At 50.2% G+C, this 21,093-nt stretch overlaps 1 protein-coding gene across 11 annotated transcripts in view; it reads left to right on the top strand.

Annotated features, from left to right (window-relative positions):
- PLS3 (plastin 3) overlaps positions 1 to 21,093 on the top strand; it is a 52,712-nt gene that overhangs the window by 18,513 nt on the left and 13,106 nt on the right. For 7 of the 11 annotated variants that reach the window (XM_068957480.1, XM_068957481.1, XM_068957484.1 and 4 more), the window contains 2 exons: positions 12,533 to 12,619; positions 19,736 to 19,899. In XM_068957480.1, coding sequence (XP_068813581.1) covers positions 12,553 to 12,619; positions 19,736 to 19,899 — 231 coding nt within the window. In that variant the 5' untranslated portion in view covers positions 12,533 to 12,552. Of the gene's footprint in view, positions 1 to 2,734; positions 3,366 to 3,806; positions 4,059 to 12,532; positions 12,620 to 19,735; positions 19,900 to 21,093 lie in introns of those variants that run through there. The other 4 variants (XM_068957485.1, XM_068957483.1, XM_068957478.1 and 1 more) reach the window with 4 other exon arrangements.

The following is a 21,093-nucleotide window of genomic DNA, read 5'->3' as shown; positions in this document are numbered from 1 at the left end:
TCTGCAGTTGTGAGCCTTCATCACAAAGTGCGATTGTGTCTGTAGCTCTCCGGCTCCTGTTAGGACAGCCACTCTCCCGAGATACGCGTGGGGCACTGCCAGCCCAGTGGCCTTTGAGACAGGGTAGGAAGGTCTTCATCCTAAATGTATGTTCGTGTTGCGGTGACTTAATTGTGAAAGTGAGTGGAAATGTGCAGTTTCCCCACTGGAGATTTTGCTGTTTCAGAGTGTGGTTGACTCTGGTGCGTCGCACTCGGGACCCTCTGACCTGGTTAATGCGTGCTGGTCTTGTTGGCAGGGCCTAGGGAACGGCTGGCTCCTTATCTCTTAAATATATTTCCCTTGTATCTCTCTATATGCTCCTTGCCTGCTTTTGCAGGTGCACGGGCACCTTTTGCTTTATGCAGGAGACTAGATGATTTGGCAGCACGGTGTATGCGGAGCTGTCGCCTGATCAGAGGAAATTCCTAGCACTAGAGTCGTCTTGTGCTTCCCTAAAAGGCTTTCTTCGAGAGGGAGGAAGAGGAACATAAACTGGTATATTGAGCTGACTCCAAAACTCCTATTTTGGAAGCACGCAGGGAGCCACGTTTGCCCAGACGTGCTCGAGGAAGTGGGATGGGAGTGCCCGGGGAGCCGCGCATCCGCTGGCTGCCGTCGCCGCAGCCCGGCTCGGCCAGTCGCGGAGCGCGACGCGCCGATGAGCGGTGCTGGCACGGAGGAAATGCTATTTTCGGTGTGCGTGTAATTGCAGGTTGCACCAGCAGTGCTGGATTTGGAGATATTTGGAGAGCTAAGTGCTTCTAAAGCTGCAGAAAGACTGGCTGTCGCTAAGCCTCTCTCCCACACGGGGAGAAGGGGTGTGTTTCAGTACCGCACGCGCACAACTTCAGCTTGCTCCCCGTGCCCTGGCGCTGCTGCGGGTCCGCGCTGCCTGCGGACAGCGGCTGGAGATGCCCTTTGCCTTTCCGGCAGAGGGAACGGTAGCAGCTATTAGCTGTCTGTGTTGCAGTGCGTTTACCTGGAAGAAGAAGAGTGAATGAAAAGAGGTTCTGCAGACCCACGGGCTGGTGGCTTTTGGTTGTCCAGCCTCTCGGTGCTGCTTTTCTTTCCCAGCAACCAGAGGAGGAAGAGTTTTCTTTACCCTCCGCAAAGCAGCTGCTATCCCTGTAACAACTCTCACCTTGGTATTTCAGTCGTGGTAGAAGTCATTAGTTTGCGAGTTGGGCTTTTGCACGCTCTCCCCAAACCCGCTAACCCCCCGAAGCCTTAGTACTTCCTAAAATGCTTCGGCCGGCTTATGGCACGAGAGCTTATACTGTGTGATGTGCTTGCCAGTAAAAGCAGGACAGCGGAGGGACTCAGGACTTTCTTAAACAGGTTTCTTTAATCTCCTTGCCTTTGCCGCGAGGTTCTGGCCTGGACTCGATGCCCGTTTGGGATCGGAGCAGCAGGACGGGGACGTGTCCCCCCCCCACCGACGCGATGCTGAAGCTGGTTGCTGCTGGGGGTCGGAGCTGTGCCCGGGCTGCTCCCCCGGACCCTGCCTGGGCGCAGGCAGCCCGCTTTCTCTGCAGCGTGAGGGTGCTTTTTAAGCCCACTTTGCTTCTTTTAAGCTGCAGTTCTGGGCCTAAAAACTGCTCTTTTGGTTTTTGTTATATTTACCATCCTGAGGAAGCTGATAGGTTGTGGGTTTTCATGTGTCTTTTTTTTTTTTTTTTTAAATACCTCTTAAAACTTAGCAGCTGGAAGCTAAATTTCCAGATGATGCCCAAGAAATGGGACCAGGTGATGACTCACTTTCCTGGCTGAGGTAATTTAAAAAAAGGGGGAAGGGGAGACAATGAGTCAGTTGTTCAAGTATTTTTAATTTTTTAGGACGGTCATGGGTTCTCCACATTCTTCACTAATTCTCATGTGTTTACTAGCAGTGATCTCCCTTTTAAGTTACAGGAGGGCTCAAATGTTGTGTACTTAACGAAGATAAAAACTAATGAAATATGTAATTATGGCCTGGAAATCGTGCTTCACCTTGTTTGATTCTGTTGCTGTGCCTTGGAATAGAGCATGTCAGGAAGAACAAATGCTACCTGCTATTTCTTACGTGTGTCTCTGGTTGGTAGCAGAGGACAGTCCAGGTCCCCTCCGTTCCAGAGGGGGTTAATTAGCGAGGTGATAAAATGTATTGCTTTGTGGACTAGCTCTGAAATGTAATATTTACCATTCCTTCAGATCGCATGCCTGCTTTTTGTTTTTTGAGATATATATATATATATATATATATATAAAATAAAATATGTATTTTTAAGGAACTGTTGGACAAAACAGTAGGCATCATCCTACCTACTGCAGGCTGAGCCTGATGTAGGACTGAGGAGGTCCCCCTTCTCAGTGGGCGCCTCGGGTGTCCTTAAAGGCATCCGTGAAATAATTGCACCAAAGGAAACGGAAGTTGCCCGGTGCTGCTCGCCTGGACAAATTGGGAGCCCTCGATGCAATATATGTTTAACGATGCAATATATGTTTAACGTATGGCACTAAAGGTAAAACAGTGGTGGTGGCGGGGGGGAGATGGTTTGCTTACCCCGAAAGCTTGATGTCCTGCTGCCCGCCGTTCCCGAGCAGTGCAGGAACCACGGCCCCTCGCGGAGGGCTGCCCCCCCCCCCAGTCGCCTCTCCCCGAGCCTTGGCCGTGCCGTGGCCTGGGCGCGCTCCCGCGGGAGGGAGGGACGGCGCGGGGGAGACGCTGCCGCGCTCGCTCGGGGCTCGGGGCCCGCTGGCGCCCGCGCGAGGCGGCGGTGCGCCCTCCCCGCGGCAGGAGGACGGTGAGGAGGGATGCCCGGCGCTGCGGGCTCCCGCTGGAGCTGCGCTCGCGCTGCGCCTGTTGCTCTGGTTCCCGGCAAACTCCCGTGCAAACGCGAGTGCGCGCTGGAGAGCCTCCCCGTAACTACTCGCCTTCGCTTCCCCCCCCTCTTTCTTTTTTCTTTCCTTTTTTTTTTTTTTTCTCCTCCTCTCTGCAAAATGCAGTGCTGCACTTCATAGAGAAAACAGCTCTAGCCGAAACGATCGGCTTCGGCTTGCATTTAAATCGCCCTTCAGCCGCGCAGCTGATTGAAGGAGCCGCGCTTGTAAAACGGCGCGACCGGAGCGTTTCGTTTTCCGAAGCCGCCCCTGGGTGTGTGCCTTCCCCGAAGCCGCGCTCTGGGCCGCCCCTTTCCCGACCTCGGCGCGCAGCAGGCTTTTTTTTTTTTTTCAATAGCCAAACTGCTTGAGCTTGCACATCAAAAAAACATGAAATATTGAAATGCTTGTCGTGCAGAAAGCCCGAGGAGCTCCGAGCGCTTTTTTGGGAAATCGCTGCCAGGGTTTGTGGCTATCTCGCTTTTCGGGGAGGGGGATGTGCTGTGCGGGTGGGAAGCGGCGTGTTGCAGCCCGGCGTGGGTCTGCTTCCCATCTGACCGGTTTATCTGGCCTGCTGCGTTTTATGGCGAAAAGCTGGCTACGCTTGATGCTGGCAGCCGGACCAGGCTGTCTCCGAAGGCGTTAGCAGCCGCTGTCGGCTAAAACGCGTCTACGCGCCGAGCGCTAGAGCGACGTGCCGAGCGGCTCAGACCGGCGGCTTGGCAGTTCTTCGCCTGGAAAACGAACCTCGCGCAGCGCCTTCGTGCGCCGCTTAACGCCGAACGCGTTGCTCTGGGCCGCTGCGCGGTTGCGTTTTCTTCCGCGTGTATCCTGCGAAAGGTCTGGCTTGGCGGGGGGGGGGTGTTTCCCCCAGCCGGAGGACTACTCGCAGCCCACCGAAATTCGGAGCGGAGATGAGGCTGCGCGCCGTCCACCACCGCGTCCCTCCCGAGGGCATCGGGCGCTGGCGAAACCGAGGGAGGGGGAGGCAAAGCGGGTCGTGGGCACCCAGCGAGCGGTGCTGGGCGCATCTCGCCGACCCCGCCTGGCCTCGAAGTCGGCTATTTAGGGTGCGCTTTGCAGTGATTTATGCTTGTCTCGAATCCGAGAGTCGCGGGGCAGAGCTCGCCTGACGCTGTTGCGGCTGCGACTGTTTGGTGAGCTTGTTGCCTTTGCTTCCTCTCCCTCCTCCCCGCAGTAAGTTAAGCGGTAGGGGAAAGGTGAAGATTAACGTTTCAGCTTTTTGTTTGGGGTGGAAAGGGTCTTCGCCGTCTTCTCTGGAGAAAACAAGCGTTGAATTTACAGGCTTTTCTTCCGCTTCCAAAAGCCACTGGAACAACTCTGCAGCCGCACTGATTTATTGCCGTCTGGTGTTACTTTCTTGCTCTGAATCGAATTATTTTGATTTCTTTCCGTTGTTTTTAAATACCTTCTAAGCAAGAATTCTAGCAGCGAAGAACGGGTGGGAAAATATTTCTCTCTGTGTATCAGCAGTTCTTCCTAGCAAGAGATTTGTTAGAGGAGTTCCTATTTTTTAAGAGACTTTTTAAACATAATTCCAGTGTTTAAAGTACGGTTTATAGTTTTTTTTTAAGTGGTTTGTTTCTTATTTAAGAAAGCATTCATTGACATGCTTCTCTCCCAACGTTTATGATCTGCAGAAAGGGCAGCAGTCTCCGGGCTGCTGGAATTTCAGTCCTGGCTGTGCAGTTTCGGGACAGCTCTGTTTACTCTCAAGCCGATAAAACGGTCTGCAAAATCGTTTGACCACGGCCGTCTCTTGTGAAAAGGCTGCACAAAACCAGCCTACCCAAACGAGTCGCTGAAACTCGCTGTGTTCCAGCGCTTCATGGATCAGCAATGTCATGCTGGTTGTCTGGCTTGTGGGAGCTTGTTTGCTGGAACTGAATAAGCAGTGACTGTAACGTGATTTAATTTAGGAATTGGGTTGACTTCCCTGCCCGGGCAGGTGGGGAGCTCAACAGAATGAGTAATGTTTCTTGCTTTATCATGGCACGCTGACTGTACCTGCCAAGCGAAGGTGCTCCCTGAGAACAGAGACCGTAGCCACTGTTATTGTGCAAGCGCATGGGAGAAACTCCCAGAGCTTTCGGGGCCCGGGGGTCCTGGCTCGGGGCTGGGGCTGGGAAGGGGAACGACAAAAGCGACTGCAGAGATGCACCCGGCTGCACAAGCGGCTGCTGTGGTTTTTCAAGAGTGAACAAAGTCCTCAGGCCCGGGAGCAGTGTCCCGCGTGGCACTTGGTGGGATGCATCCTGCGTGGGGCTGGGGGCGAAGACAGGTTTGAACCGCGTGGCCTGGCCTTGGCTCCTGGGAGCCCCTAGGAGGATTTCTTCCAGCTGCGGCAGGCCAGAGTAGAGGCTGAGGCGTGCATCTCTCTCTCCTGAAGGACCAGGCTTTTTGGGGGCTGAAAGTTGGGAAATTGAGGGACACGTGCCTAAAGTGTGTCTATGGGAGTCTGGAGGTATCAGCAAGCAGAGCCCAGTCCCTTCTGGGGGAAGGATGTTTGCACTGATTCAGCCTCCTAAGCCTCATACCTCCTTGCTCACGCGGGCTGGGAACCGGTTGGCCTTTCCGCAGTTGCTCCAGGGGTCCCATCAGAAAATGGGGGATGCCTTGTGCTGGGTTTTGGGCATGGGCAGTGAGTGGTGGGTCCTTTCAAGTCGCTCCTTGTTTAGGAATGGAGCAGGCAGAAGGTTAATCCTCTGCTTTATTTGGGGGGGACCTGCATGAGAATCAGAATTACTATGAGAATAAGAATTTCCTGAGAGGCTAGCTTGATTATTTATTTATTTATTTTTCTCTTGTTCCTGAGCCAGGAATTTAAGTCAAGCTTTATTTGGTGGACTACACAAGAATAAGAATTACTATGAGAATAAGAATTTCCTGAGAAGCTAGCGTGATTTTTCTTTTTTCTTCTATTTTTTTTCTCTTCTCTCTGTGCCAGAGCCAGGAATTTAAATCAAGCCTTCTATGTCTTGGTCTACTCGCTTACATGAGACCACTCTTTCTTTTCCTTTCTTGGAAAGGGTTTCTTGGGTTTGAATTATTTCTCTTAGGAATTTTATTAGCTTATGCAAGTTCCAGGCAGGATGAGTTTTCAGCCCTTCCTCTCCAAAGAGGTCTTCAAAGAATCACCTGTTTCATGTTGTAGTAGTTCATGGCGAATATTGCCATTCTGCAGCCACTGATGGAAGCATACTATTAACATTCAGGAGCAAGTTAAACCGATCTAGCAGGTTGTGATCTTAAACGTGCACGAATCCTGGCTGCTCTGCTAAAAAACAGAGATTTGCCAAAATGCAATGTTTAGGAGAAGGTTTTGGCAAACACACTTTTTGGGACGGATTTATTGGTGTCTTGCGTAGTCTTTTATCTGGTTCATACTGTGCCCTGCCAACCCCCAGTGCTTTGTGGATAACGGTGGCAGGGTTTGTGGAGTGATGCAGCGGCCGCGCTGTAGTGGGAGGTTTGCAGCAGGATGTGAGCGTCCAAGTGCAGGCTGGGAACGCTATGGGTGGCTGCTCTCCTTGAAAATGAGCGCTGCCGTTGCTTTGCCCATCTGACTCACTTGGGCCCTGGTTCTCAGTGCCAGGAGTCCTTGGGGAAGAGCGCAGGTGTGTAGGAAACATGCTGTGCTTTGTAGGAAACATGCTGTGCTTCTCCCTTCATCTGAGTCCCAAGCCCTTTTTCGGGTTTCCATCGGTTCAACCTCTCTGCAGTAAATGCAGCTTTGCCGGGCCCCTGGTGTCGTGAGAGTAGCCAGCATCCCTCTGCTTTTCCCCAAGGTTGTAGATTCCCTTGTGATGTGCATCCAGGCATCCTCTGATGCTCCATATCCTTCTTTTTCTCGTATCTACCTTGCATACAAATCTGTATACTTGAAGCCCAGCAGATTTCTCTACCTTTTGCCCAGCTTTGGCAGGGCTTGGCTCTCCTGCTGGCTGGGCTTCTAGTGAAGGGCCGGTTCCTATTCGATGCTGTGAGTTGGGGTTTGTTGACCCATTTCAAGCTTTCCGTGGGTGCAGGTTGCAGCTTGGCTCTGGGTGAGGGCACTGAACGTGGCGACCGTATGCTGGGTCTGGCTGTGTGGGGGAGTTTGAACTGGCTGCTGGGCCAGCAGTTGTCACAAAAAGGATTTAAAAGATAATCTGAGCTAGGGAATCTGGCGCGCTCTTGCAGGGAGAGAAAATACTTTGAGCAGCTTGCAAAAAGTGAAAGATCAGGTTGTGTGGGGCTGACCCTGGACCTTGAGGCAGCAGTGAAAGGAATAGCTAGGAATAGGGGTTCGCATCAGCTGTTTCCCCGCAATTGGAGCGCCCCTGCCTCGGTGGAGGGTCTACAGGTCCACGCTAGGCATCTACCAAACACTGCTCAGAAAAGCCTCTGGTGTCACATTTAGCTGGAGCTGGGTAGGAGAATTGTGGGTTTTGATCTGAACCTACTGCAGGAAGGTGGATATCCCATGGAGACACGTCTCCAAATCCGGAGAGAGCTGCTGGCCAGCCAAGTGCAATGACTAACTCCAGGATGCATCCCTGCCCTTAATGAATTTGACAGATTTTTTCCCCAGTGATGGCAGTGAGTTGTGTAACAACAGGAGCAAAAGCTCTTGGGCTGCTCCCAAGTGAGAATGCCAAGCAGGGAGCACGTCCCTCCCAGGACGACTGCTTTGGGGATCTGCATGAATACAAAGAAAAACCTGGTGATGATAGTTTCGCTAATTTGGAGGGGATGCTTCAAAAATAACAGCTGGAGGTAATCTGTGTTGGGTTGGGAAGAGTTGAGCCTTAACGTGCCCCTGCACTGGGAATCGCCATTGGTAGTCCTGTTTGGTGGTGGTTTTCAGGGTGTGAGGAGGTTTTTTGGGGTGTGTGTGTGTGTACTTGTTCTTTTGTGTGCAGTGCGGAGAGTACGAGTTAGACTCTGCAGTGGTATAGGCCTTGCGGGTGGGATAATATCACCCACCCGTTATGGAGATGACACCTATGGCAGTGTGGGAAGATGAAAGCGTGGTGACGGTCTGGTCACAGGGTGCACGTCTGACCGGCAAGTCTGCCTCGAAGGCAATGGCCAAATAAAAGTTTCTGTGCTTCTGGCAGCCTGGTGCTGGCTAATAATCCTACGACAACAAGCGGGTGCTGTTTTGGGGAGCGGTTTGATAAACCGAAACAGGTTGGTTTCCAGGACACAGGCTGTGGTTATGAGGTGAGGGTGGTGGCTCCATAGGTTTGTGTTTGGCGGCTGTCAGCCCCTGAACTTCCCTATCTCCCCGCAAAGTGGCTTCAAGTATTTATCCTGAGGGAGTTGCTCTCGGACCAAGTCCGCGTGCTGCAAGTCTTGCTGTCGAGCCTGAAGCTGCGGTGTGTAAATCCCCGAAGGCTTTGCTTGGGCTGGACCAGAAAGAGGAGCCAGCTGCGCGTGCATCCGTCAGTCTGTCCTCTCCTATCTGCAAATATTTCCAAGCCCGGTACTCAGCCCTCCTCTCTGAATTGGGAGGAGGAGGATGGGGTGAGCCCTCGGACGCTTGGGGGTGGCTCCTATTCAAGGCGAGTTGCAGGGATTTCCCCCAAATTAGGCGTCGCTGCGGCATGTGCCGTAGGCGAGGGGGGTCCCTGCGGGCACGTGCAGCGGGTTTGCAAGCACAGGGGCAACCCGGCTCCTTGCTCGCCGGCTGACTGATCCGAAAGGGAGGCTGCTATTTGCTGGATTCGCAAAGATATGCAGACTTTTAAGTACTTTTAATTTCGTAACGTTGACTGACTTGCCCTCTCGTGTCTGGAGCCCTTGTCGTGAAAAGACAGTAAAACCACAAGCTCCCCTGAAAAATGACTCACTCGGTGTTGTGTTTCTCGGTTTCTAGACTAGTGCTATCTTTTTTTCTGTTTTTTAAATATATATATATATATATTTAAGATGGAAAAAGGTATATTAATAACATCTCGTTGACATTTTAACATGTCTCTGTTTGCCTGTTTGAGTAAACAAGCTGCGGCTGTTAATCAGTCAGTCGTTGCGATATTAAACTGGGACGGGTCCGAGAGTGATGGAGCAGCTCGGAGCTCGCTCGGCGAGCGGCTTCTCCTGTTGGATCGGGAGCAAATTCCAGCCCTGTTTCTGTTGGAAGCGCTTGACTCCCTGCCAGGAAATATTTGGTTGCCGTGTGTTTTTAAAATTGAATTAGACCGCCAGCTTTCAGGGTGATCTGCAGATGCCTGAATGCTGGCCTTTCCTCCCTGGGGTCTGGCTGAAATGAGCACTGGGAAATGGGCTGGTTTTGATGAATAGCTTTAGTTTACTTATTGCTAGATGCTTATAAAGCCCCTGAAAACCAGGTGCCGAGGGGGGTTTGCGTGTGCTCGCTGCTTCAGCTTGTCCCCAGCTGGTTTACGGTGGTTAAAATACCCACCCGGGACCAGCTTTATGTGACCCGCCGGTACTGCGCTTCTGTCCGGAGAGCAAATCTACCCCGATCTGGCGCTTGCGGTGTCTTTGGAGGCCATAAAACCCGTTGACACAGACACGTGATCCAGCCCCGATCTGGGAAGGGAGCTGGTAGCGGAAAACCCGAGATGCGCTTAAAGCAGCTCTTAGCTGCAGCGAAAGGCAAAGTCTTTGCAGCGTGGGCGGCGAGATGCTGCCCGCCAGCCGCTGTCCTGCGAAGCTGCGTTGGTGCCTCCGCGAGATGCTCCTCGTCTTCGGGGCGAGGGGAGGAGCGAGCCTGGGACCCGGAGCAGGAGCCGCTTCCTTGACCTCTCCATGGCCAGGCGGTAACGTGGGTGCGGGACCACCGATTCGCATCGCTCGCCTGCCTTGTCCTCGCTTTCCCTTCCTGAAACGGCTCCCGAAGCCGGAGTTTGTCCTGGGCTGTTGTTGCACAGCCGGCCAGAGCTTTTGCTCCAAGTAGGAATAAGGGTGATGCTGGAGGTACGGCGCGTGCCTGGGAACGGGGGCTTCCCGACGCCGCGGGGAAACACGGAGCTGGGTTGTGCTTTGGAGTCGCTGAGGTCACCGCGAGGATGATGCGCGATGGCTATTCCAGTATGATGAAGGGTGTTTTTTTTTGTTTTTTTTTTTTATGTCTGAGAAGACAGAACCTCTTGTTTAAAAATTTTTGTCTGAATGAAAAACACAATTTTGAATGCCCGGGAGTCAGCTATTTAAAACAAACAAACAAAAAACCACAACCCAGAAGGTTCATCCCCCACCCCAAATGTGCCAGATGCAGGTGTAGCATCTCTCCATGGCAAACGCACCCCAAAATCCTCCTGGGAGCTCAGCAGTCCCTGCCCGCTTGTGACCTTCTGTGGCCCAATAACCTTTTCGTGGACTGTCGTCTTATAACACACGCTTTCCCCTTGCCAGCAGCTATAACAACTCCAGGTGTCTGCTCTCTCTCTCTCTTTCTCTTTTTATTTCATTTTATTTATTTTGTTCAAATTCTCTTTGCCTTTCTTAAATAGCGAAACGGAGAAGGAAGAAAACTATATGGAAAGTAAATCTATTTTAAAGACTTACCGACTGAGCCGAAAAGCATAGGGGCTGGAATTCGGTTGTTAAGTGCAGACCCGCACAAACGGCTGTGGGGCATGTCCAGAGCGTCCTGTTGCCCTGATGAAGTCGAACGGCAGCTTTCTTAAAAGCTCTTGGCTTATAGTGGTATTGGCTGCTTGTTACGGTGTTAAAGATGTTGGAGATAGATACCAAAAAATTAAATCTCAGTGAAGCAGTTAGATAATTACGTTCTTGGAAATCCCTTTTTAAGGGAAGTCCTCATGGTTTGAAAGTGAGATGGTAGGAATGGGGGTTAGGAAAAAAGAAGAATTTGTGAAGAAAGGTTGACTGAATTTTCTTGCCTAGTAGTAGCTTATAGAAGAATCATTTTCTGCTCGTTGGAGCCAGATGATGTGTCCTGGTGACAGGCGTCCCGCTTGTGCTGTGTGGGATCTTCTGAGCATCCCTGCTTTGATCCTTGCTGAAGGTGTCTCTGCTCTCCTGCCTGGCAGGTCACGCAGCTTTTCTGATGGCGCACTGGCAATCGCCAACCAAAATTGCCTCTGCTCTTGATACCCAAGTGTTTCTGGCAGTCGTGAAAACAGCCTCCCATAGCATGCACCGGGTTTGCTTACAGCTGACTTTCTAGCTGAGCAAACCCTCTGTTTCCTGAAAAAAGCACCTAGGTTTTGGTGGCACGGAGGGAGTGGGCAGCCATGGGAGTGCTGAGGGGGAAGCAGCTGATCCAGCAGCAGAAGCGGTCCCGGTCAGGCAGAACGGACATCCCGCGAGACGGGCAGCATTGCACGCAGCATTCGTGTGTTTTGCAGGGGTGCTGCGCAGTAGTGCTTCCTTGCATTCACCAGCCAAACTTGTAATTTGTGGCGTAGTATAGAAATTCACTCTAGCATCTTTCTACTCTGTCAATCCATCGCAGCTTTGCTGAGATTCCTCCCCCTGCCCTATTCTTGCAATGTAAGCCCGATGATGAGGTTGGTTGGTCTTGCTGTCGGTGGCTCTTATTGAAAGCTCAGCATCTCATCCTGTCTGCGGGCAGCGTTGCAGAGGCTCAGGAGGTGGGATCTGCTCTGCTCTCCTCCAACTCTCTGCAGGGATGCAACTTCTTGTTGACTTCCTCTGCTGCTAGCTCCTGTCTGTGCCGTGCCTGTCCATCCGTGCCATCTCAAACAGCTGATTTCTATAGTTCATGCAGGCCAAAGTGCTGGCAGGCTGCTGATGCTCTTGTGAGCCTCCTGGGGAGGAGGACGTAGGCAGGTCCCTGGGCCTTTGCCCATCCTTGTGGTGGTGGTGCCTCAGGGTGGCACCCATCCAGGGAAGTGAACCAGCATGAAGCGCGCACCTCCTGAAGCGAGCGCCTCATCCTCTGTCTCTTAAATGCCCCTGAAGCTATGCTGATAGGATCAAAGTGGGGTTTCTGCCCGCTCTTGGTTTAAGCGGGTACTCCACGCTTGCGGTGCTCCTGCCATGTCCGGCTTCGGAGGGTGGACAGTGTAAACAGCCTGTTTGCACGTCTTCCTGAGAGACCAATTCTGGGAAATAGGTTGTTTATTCGAGTAGTTTTCTGGTAGAAAAACAAACTGCTTTTCCTTTTCTGCAAACAATATCATGTAGACCACTTCACGCGGAGAGGCCTCCTCTGGTGACCGTTCAGAATCCTTACCTGTTGTTTGGGGCAGCTGCGCCCTCTCGGGGGACGGGCAAGCAGGCAGAGCTGTCACTCTCTACTGCATTAATACTTTAGATTTCTGGGTTTTTTCAAAGCTGGGGAAAATCTCCAGAGATGTGAGTGTTTTGTTTTTTTGTTTTTTTTGACTTACAGAACAGGTAACTTAATGCATGCAGAACAACGTGGCCTGTAAAATAAACATGCAGAGCTAAATATTAACAAGGCTAATGGGATTTCTGACTTGGGAAGCGCACTCCTTAACCATGTTCTGAGTTTCACATCTCTTTCCCTAGTGGAAAGATAAATGTGACTTCAAGAACTACAGTGACCTTGGTGCTGGCTGTTGCTATATTGCTGTGTTAAAAAAAAAAAAAAAAAAGCGTATCCGAATGCAGCTGGGTTTCACACAATGTCCTTTTCCCTCTTTAGGTACTCCCTAAATTCATGAGATGGCCAACACCACCCAAATCTCCAAGGATGAGCTGGAGGAGCTCAAGGAGGCCTTTGCCAAAGTTGGTAAGTTGCTCGTTGCCTCCAGTCCTGGCTCGTTGCCTGTAGTCCTGGCCAGCAGCGGGGAGGAAACCTTGCTCTGGCGTTGCTATGTTTGAGGTGGGTTTGTCCTACCCCTGTGGGCAGCGGTGCCAGCAGGGTATGGGCAGTCTCCTGCCGACCTTGTCGTCTTCTCCCTGCCCGGGAGCCCCTCAGCAGCCTCAGTGCTTCTGGCTCGTCCCTTTTAGCCAAAAGAAAAGAAGGACGTGGGCAGTGGGGCTGCCAGCGAGCCCTGGCTGGTGGCCGTGCCTTGCCGCTCGGCAGCGGGCTTTGCTTGTCCCTCGTGGGGAGGGCGGAAGAAATGTCCACGCGGGTGGTGGTTTGCTGTAGCCCAGGGAGTGCTGCAGGGCTCACATGGTTCTCGGGTCCGATGATGGCTTCAAAACGGAAAGGCTCATTGCTCTCCCGCCTGGCAGCAGCCCAAGGGCGCTGGCGGCCTGGCGACGAGCCCTCTCCCGTGTGAGCCTGTGGCTTTTTCACCACCTGTCAGAGGCTCTGCCATCTCAGCAGGGCCTGGGACAGGATGGCTCCTGCAGGATAAATATTCCTGCTTGGAAGCTTTCCCTGAGCGTGCATCCGCTTCATCTCTGCTGGTTTTGGCAGTTTGGCTTACATAGGCAGATGGCGAACGTAGGTGCTACGTTTCTGGTTTGTGCAGGTGCGTTCGAGGTGCCGAGTTTGACAAGCTTGCAGGCAAAGCCCAATTAGCGGGTGCGTACCTGGCTGTTAAGGAGCGCTTGTGGTGGTAACAGAAATGCTTTGCAGCTGCTTGCGTGTGCATTGCCCTCTGGTTGGTTCTCACCTCCGTAACAGCCAGCCTGGCTCCGAGGGCTACACACCCTCAGCAGCCCGGGCTGTGCCCCGTTGCCTCCGACTGTGCCTTCCTGCTTGCTCCCTGGGCTGGCGTGTGCAGCCGCCCCGTGGCAGGCTGATTCAGGAAGCTTAAACGGGTAGAAAACTGGCATCAGGGAGAAAATAGTTTTCTGCTGATTTACTTTCCTGATATGGCTTGTCGGAGGAGCATAAAAATGCGAGAGAGGGGGTGGGACGGGAGGGTGTGATTGCAGCAGTGCTGGTTGAGGTCAGCGCAGCAGCGGGGGAACCGCACCCAGTGACTGGCACTAACCACATATAAGTTGCATGAGTGATGCAGTCGGCGCGGGTTAGTTTCCCTTATTGCTAGCACTTAAGAACTGGCGTTTGGCCACTGCAGAAGGCTGACCCCAGTTTCCTGCTGGTGGGGATGCTCTTTGCACAGACTCCAGTAGTATTTCCAAGTGGGACATAAATCGTGAGACCTGAGCTAATATCTGCAGTCCCCGCTTCATGGACGCGGTTTGGTTTCTGCTTAAGCATGCTGCAAATGTGAGTTGGTAGTTGTGCTACGTCTTTATTAACTGAACTGTCCTCTAGGGTAGGGTGTCTCTTAAACTCTAGCTTGCTGTGAATTCATGATCTGCAGGGAGAAAAATGAATTTCAAAGGTAACCGATTCTCGTGAAGCGGTGTTGCACATCAGTACTTGAAGCAAATTGCTATGCAGGCAGTTCCCTGTTCTGCCTCGCTCTGCCCGTGGCTTTCCCAGCAGGTGGAAGTCAGATGAAGCAGAGGGGGAGACAAGGGAAATCTTAGTTCCCGCTTCTTGGTGCGGTTCTGAATACAAGCGCTGATAAGGCCAGGATGTAGGCAGCCCGTTCTGCCTTTGGATAACTTTAACATGATTAACCTGCCTGGAACGTAGTGGCTTTTTGTCATTAGTGCCTGGGGAAAATATTACAATTAGGTTGGCTAGCTGCCTTTGCACTGGCAACAGACTGAGCAATCCAAGTCAAATAGTGACCGTCCTGGGAGACCAGCTCGCGCTCTTCAGGAGGCAGTCCCTGTTCAGATAATGAAGATATAAAAGAAATGTCAAAACTTTGGTTGTCTTGAGACACGTGATGAGCCTTCTGCATACCCCACAGTGTGGTGGGATCTGCTAGTCCTTCTTACCGTCCTTCTTGCCTGCCTTCAACTGTTTTGTGTGCTTTAGGCATGGTGCAGCCCACAAGGACTGCTGTGGGAGGACCCATGCTTGTCAAGAGTGCCTTTAATGCTCTCTCGTTCATTTTACTCTTGCCTAAAGGAGAGCTGTCTGCCCTGGGATATATAACTGATTGCTAATTGGGTGTCTAGCCTTCCCTGGGAACTGCTGGTGGTGCATCTAGCAAGTTGTCGCTCTGGATAGGAGTGCCCTTGGTCCAACAGCTGGGGTGAGCATTGCACGGATGGGGCTTCGTGAATGCATGTTTGACCAGCTCTTCCGTATGCTGCTGGACAGGTGGACCTAGATGGAGGCATCCCTCCTGCGCTCGAGGGCTGTTAGGTATGTTATCTTGTACTTTGTCACCTTGTGCTGTCCGTGCCTCTTGCAGGTCCCCTGCAACTGGTGTGTGACATTTCTGACAGCCTGCAAAAGGCAAGAGAGTCTCATAGATAACCTGTTGCTTATTAGAAGCTGTTCACGGGTGGGAAAACCATGGTTTAAAGTTAGTACTAACGTCAGCTCTAGCTCAGGCAATCAACTCCCAGTAGCTTTCAAACTGGTATTGTTCTTGTAAGTGATCCATGTGGTAAACGGCAGTAGGAAAAAAGTATGCTAACATCTGAAAAAAGTTATTATTAAGTGGGGAATAATAACTGTCCAGACTTTCAATGACCCACATGTTAGCTGGGGAAGATTAGGTTGCTCCAAATCTCAGCTGATCTCCAAATTTGCTCTGCAGAGCTGGTGTGTGTGCGCTGTATATCTGTGTGTACTTGGACAAATAGTGGCACTTTATAGAGGAAGTAGGGCAGAACAAAATCTGCAAATTCGCTCTGCTTATTTGTTTTCCTTCTCTCTGATTGTAATAGCAGAGATAAACATCTCTGAAAACACTAAGTACCTAAAATCATAGCCTAGTTGAACACTTTGTTCGCTGCTGCAAGGTGGCAAAACAATGCTCTAAAACGTTAGCTTACGGCAAATAGGGATCTGTGATCCTGCTAGAGTGTGTCCTGCTGAGAGCATATATCCTTAAAAGGAAATGTGTGGGTTACTTTCCCTTCTTACATCCTGTTATTTAAGCTATTTTAAGTACTAGTCTGGAGGAAGCTGAGCCAGAGCTGAAGCAGCTTTCGGGTTTTGTTTATTGTGGCTTTGCTGCGCCACCTGCATATGGGCAGAAGATGGTGCCATATATCACTGCAGTGACCTTTTTGCAGGTTTAGTGTGCTGGCATGCATGCATTTTTCAGGAGAAATAGGAAACTTCAGATGTGCTGTAGTTTCCTTTCCATTGGGCAAATTATAATAAGTCCAGGCTGTAGCTTGTCTGTCTGTTAAAACAATTTTGCTTTCTTCCATTAGTAATTCTGGGTTTTATGCCTAAGGCTTTCTTTTGGGATAGCCTCTGTTTGACAGGCTCTTCAGCTGTTGCGTACCACCTCAGGATTAGTTATTGAGAGGGATTTTTGGACTGTCTTCCGGCTAGAAGTCTGGCCTTGATGCAGGACATCCATCAAGGTTACCGTATGGTGGACCCACAGTGATGCTGAAATCAATTACGAAACTTGCAGATGTTGCAAAGGTGACAACTTTTGTTTCCTCCCCGTGCTGCTACCTTGGATATTTGGCTGCGATGCTGGTGGAAACGGAGACAGCCACCAGGAAAACAGCTGCCCTATGGGGTAGGGGTTAGGCCTAGGCCTATCTCACTCTCACAGGGCTATCGCATGCAGGCTTTTGGACCACCACACAATCGGTCACTGGTTAAGGTTACTAGACTGTGTCTGCTACTGAGCCAAAAACATGGGGCAACCTGTCCATCAGGCTCGAAGGCTTAAATCTGCCTCTCTGTTCCCGTGCAGTTAAAACTTAAAATGAGGGCATCTGTCTTTACTGCAAAACCGGGAACGTGGTGTGGGGTCTTGCAGCCAAGCCAGCAGACCTGCCTGGCTCGTAAATCCCGCTCCCAAAGTGGCCGTCGCGTGGCTATCCTTTAAGCTGTGAAATAAATCTGTGGTAGTGTTTTCTCAGGATGCTGCAGAAGAGTGAGCCTTACAGCTGGGAGTTTGGGCTGCAGTTAAGATTTGGCAGCCATATACAAGTAGAGCTAGGATAAGATGTTTAAATAATTTGCTCTGGCAGCCCTTTCGCTGCTTATCACACACCGCTTCGTAGCACTGCTTCCTATCTTGCTATTGGCATAAAGCTTTGCTGAAAGTTAGTTAGACTTAGGTCCCAAGATCCAAAGGTTTGGGGTGAGTTTAGTTGCAAATCTCAGCAGTGTGTGTCCTTCAAACTTGATTATGGGCTGACTGTCTGAGCCCAAGAAAGGTGCTGTGGGCAGCCAGGGTCAAGGCAAGGCTCTTGATGCTGCAGAGCTGCTGGGTTTTTTTTTTTTTTTTTTTCCCCCCTCCCCTCCCGTGAGCAGTGGGAAAGCTTTTCCCTGCCCTGAGGACTGGGAAGATGCTACGTTGTGGGGTGGGATGAGCCCTCAGAATGGGTGGATATCTGCCCAGGCTGCAGCGAAATCCTGATCTCTGACCCACAAGCCCGGTTTGCCTTTAGGCAGAGATTAGCATTGCTCAGGGGTTGGATACAATACGTGTTTTGAAGTCTTAGCATGTCCTTCTGCCTCCTTTGCAGGAATGCCTACTAACATTTGGGTCGATGTTGAACTTAATTTTTTTTTTTTTGGAGTGGTGGATTGAGTGGATCAAGTGGTGAGCAGGCATTTCTGGATTTACCTGCTATATTTGGCAGCATGGCAAGAGATTGTGGTTGGGTCAGCCAAGCAGAGCCTAAAGTGATGGGTGTTGGTTCTGGGCATACTGAAGGGAAAACTAAAGTTGTATTTCAAGTCCGTAGGCCTTGTAGATGAGCAAATCCCTTCTCTTTGGCATTTTTTTTTTTTCCTTTTTCCTATTCCCCCCCCTCTGGCTGTGAGGCAGGGAAAAGATGCATATTATGGAGTTAGATTTTTGTGCTAAGCAAACTGTAACGGAAGAAGCCGTGATTTATCTACAGGGGAAATAGTTTACTGATGACATCTCAGACTGGGCTGTTTAATAAAGCTTGCTTTGTAAGCTTATATTTTTTTGGAATAAAATTCTAAACCTGAAGGCCAGACAGCAGCCTGTTGCTATCATTAATTGTTGGCCCAAACCACTTTTTCACCAGCATTACTGTAAACACTGACGTTTCCTAAAGAAATGTAATGTATTTAATAATCCCCTGGACTTGATGCTCTTCTCTAGTATGAGACCTGAGACAAGGGTGCAGGAGGGAGTGCAGGTTTGTTCTGCGTTGCCTTGGATGCTGGCCACTAACCATTTTCATTTCACTTTCTCGCTAACTTATGAAAACAATTTTAAAGTCCCATGCGGATCTGGAAAATAAAGCGGGTTGGAGTGGTAGCGAGAACAAGCTGTTTGCCAGAACATTGTTGTGAAATAAAGCTTAAGAACCCCTGCCTGACACCTCATTAAAAAGAAGTTGACTTCCCGCACTTGTGGATGAACCCAGCTTCTGAGCTATGCTGATTGTTCTCTTTTATTCCTCAAAGTGTCTCCTTATGCTCAAAGGACTGACCCAGGCGGCTGCCGTGCAGGTTCCCCTCTAAACCAGACCAGACCTGGCCGTCTGCTGGGCTGGTGGCCTTCCTCCCTGGCTGCAGCCTGCCACAGTCTGTGATGGCGTTTGGGGAATGATGCCTGAGCAGAACTTGGTTTTATAACCTTAGGGAGAAGCTGCTGCGCTGTATATACGTGTATATATATATGTTTATATAAAAATAGGGGAAACAAGTCTTCGTCCTGTAGGGCACGGGCAGGACGATCGCTGGGTGCAGCTGAGCAGAGCCATTTGCGTTGCAGCTGGGCTGTGCGGGCTGGTTTTGCCACTGAGCTGTGCTGGTGGACCGGGCTGGTTCTGCAGCTGCTGCCCGGGTGAGATCTCGGGGACAGGGTGAAGGTAGCACGGCCGCTTAAATGTGGAGACTGCTTTCCTTTAGGAGCCTTAAAGGACTTGGCTGATGTCTTCAGTGCAGACGCTGCATCGATCTTGCCCAGCCTGTGGTCAAATGACTGTTGTAGACAGAGGAGGTGGAGACTTGGCGTCTCCCATCGAGCTGAATTCCCATCAGCAGCTGTAATCCTGGCTGGGCATCTCTCCTCATCCAGGGCAGGCAGGGGATGGCTGCTTGGGCACCTAATTAAATCCCCTGGGCTGTCTGTGCCGCTAGAGCAGAAGGTGCCTGTAGGCGATAATGTCTCGCTAAGCGCGCAGTGCTGCTGGGTCTCGGTGGCTGACTCTCAAGGCAAACGTCCTTGCGGAGCATTTTGAGGCAGTATTAAAATTATCTGGCAGCAGTTGTGTCAGTAGTAAATGGATAACATCATGATCAACATGATTTAAAAAATGTAAATGCAGTGCTGACTAAGTGTGCTCAGTTCAGAATGCAAAAAGCACTCTTTCGTTACCTCCTATTTTTAACGTGCAAACCCAGCTGTGGTGCAGTTAGATGTATAAAATAAATCATGTATAAAGATGTAGAAATGCATAAAGAGTTATCAAGTAGTGACGATAACTTACGAAATTGCAGATGCTGTTCCTTGCAAAGTTTTTTGCACCAGGCTTGATGGCATGCACTGAGAGCCATCCTACTCGGCTCTGCTTCAAAGCTGCAGTTGCAGCAAGCCAGGGAAATCTCATGGCTTTTGCTGCTTCCTCTCCAAGGAAGCATATTTAGTTCATGCCCTTGGCATTTGATCCTTAGTTTATTCTGCGTGATGTCTATTGCGCAGTGTGCTTTGGTGGAGTTGTCTCCAATGTGAGTGTCCTGCTGTAGGTCCTCGAACGCATGCCTGTTCTGCCCAGATCTCGCTTGCAGTGAGGAGCAATGGTCTGTCTGATGTGGCTCCAAGATGGGCAGTGCATGTTACTTCGTAAAGCCCATTGGAGCCCGGGGTCTGAGTTTCTGCCTCTCTGTCGAGGGTTCGTTCTGCTGGTTGATGGGCACGTGGCTAAAGGCCCTTCTTCTCTTCCTTTTCCTCCTTAGACCTCAACAGCAATGGGTTCATCTGCGACTACGAGTTGCACGAGCTCTTCAAGGAAGCCAACCTGCCTCTCCCTGGGTACAAAGTGAGAGAGATCATCCAGAAGCTCATGATCGACAGCGACAAGAATAAAGATGGGAAGATTAGCTTTGAAGAGTTTGTCTATGTAAGTGGTGTTTCTGAATTGCCAGAGATCTGGTGGTGCTGTACCTCCTGGCTGGCAGGTAGACAGCCCAGGGGTCCATTTTAGGCACAGCTAAGAAGAGGGACTGAACCTGGCTCCTCGGCCCCTTACCCTCATCCTAACTATCTTTTATACAACTGATTGCCTTTGAGGATTTGCCATGTAAAAATCAGCTCTTTGTCAAACTTCTGCATATGACCAACCTTTTGCCTTGTCATTGCTGGCCCTTAGATCTGGGCAGAGGTGGTGGTGGTGGTGGGTGTTTTTTGTTTTTTGTTGTTGGTTTTTTTTTTTTTTTTTTTTTTTTTTTAACCAAAAGACTCCAAATTTCCTTCCACGTGCTTTTCCTATGTGAAAAGTTTGTTGGAGGCTGAAAGTCCGTTTCCATGTTGGGGGAGCACTGGAAAAAAGACTTTCAGTTCTCCAGACTTACGCTATTGACTGCAAGCTACTTGATTTTTCCAGGCACTTGAATGAATGCTTATTCTCCCAGTGAGAGCAGTATGATGATAACTTCCTTTCTCAATTTCATGGGGCTACAAGTATTTATTAAAGATTTGAGAGGTCTTTTCAAGGTACACTTGGGAGATTATTCCTAGATGCTTATTCAGGAAAATTCAAATCTGTTTGTTGCCTATAAAAGGAAGAACAGTAGTGAGGAGGTGGAAGAAGCTGGAAGATGGATCTAACCTTTGACGTTTTCCTTTAGAAATAAGTCAGGTTTGGTTTTGTTTTGTTTTTTAATAAAAGCTTACCATTTCCAAAGGAGTCCCTTCATCCTTTTTATACTATGAATGTTGGAAGAATAATAGCATAAAACTGTGCAGTGCATTTATAGAACTGTTTTCATGTCAACTACTTCTCTTGATATTTCTTAATTTAGCTTTTTCTGTTCCTTAATTGTTTTCAGACCCTCTGAACTTTTGAGTTCGGAGTCAACTAGTAAGTCTGAGTTTGTTTGCAGTTTGTGAACACTTGCATGCTGGGTGCATGTTTCAGCTGTTGGTTTGAACTGGTCATACCTCTAACTTGCACTAGGGAGGAAGCAGAAATCCCGCCCGTCAGATTTTACGGTAGTGATGGTCAAGTAAGCCTGAAATGTCCTACAGGCAACTAAATTATACAGTAGAAGCCATGGTTAGTTGTAGGATTTTACAAACAGAAACTCTGAATATT

This window comes from Struthio camelus, chromosome 11 (assembly GCF_040807025.1).
Source record: "Struthio camelus isolate bStrCam1 chromosome 11, bStrCam1.hap1, whole genome shotgun sequence".
Classification (NCBI taxonomy): Eukaryota; Metazoa; Chordata; class Aves; order Struthioniformes; family Struthionidae; genus Struthio; species Struthio camelus.
This window is presented reverse-complemented; position numbering and strand designations above follow the sequence as displayed.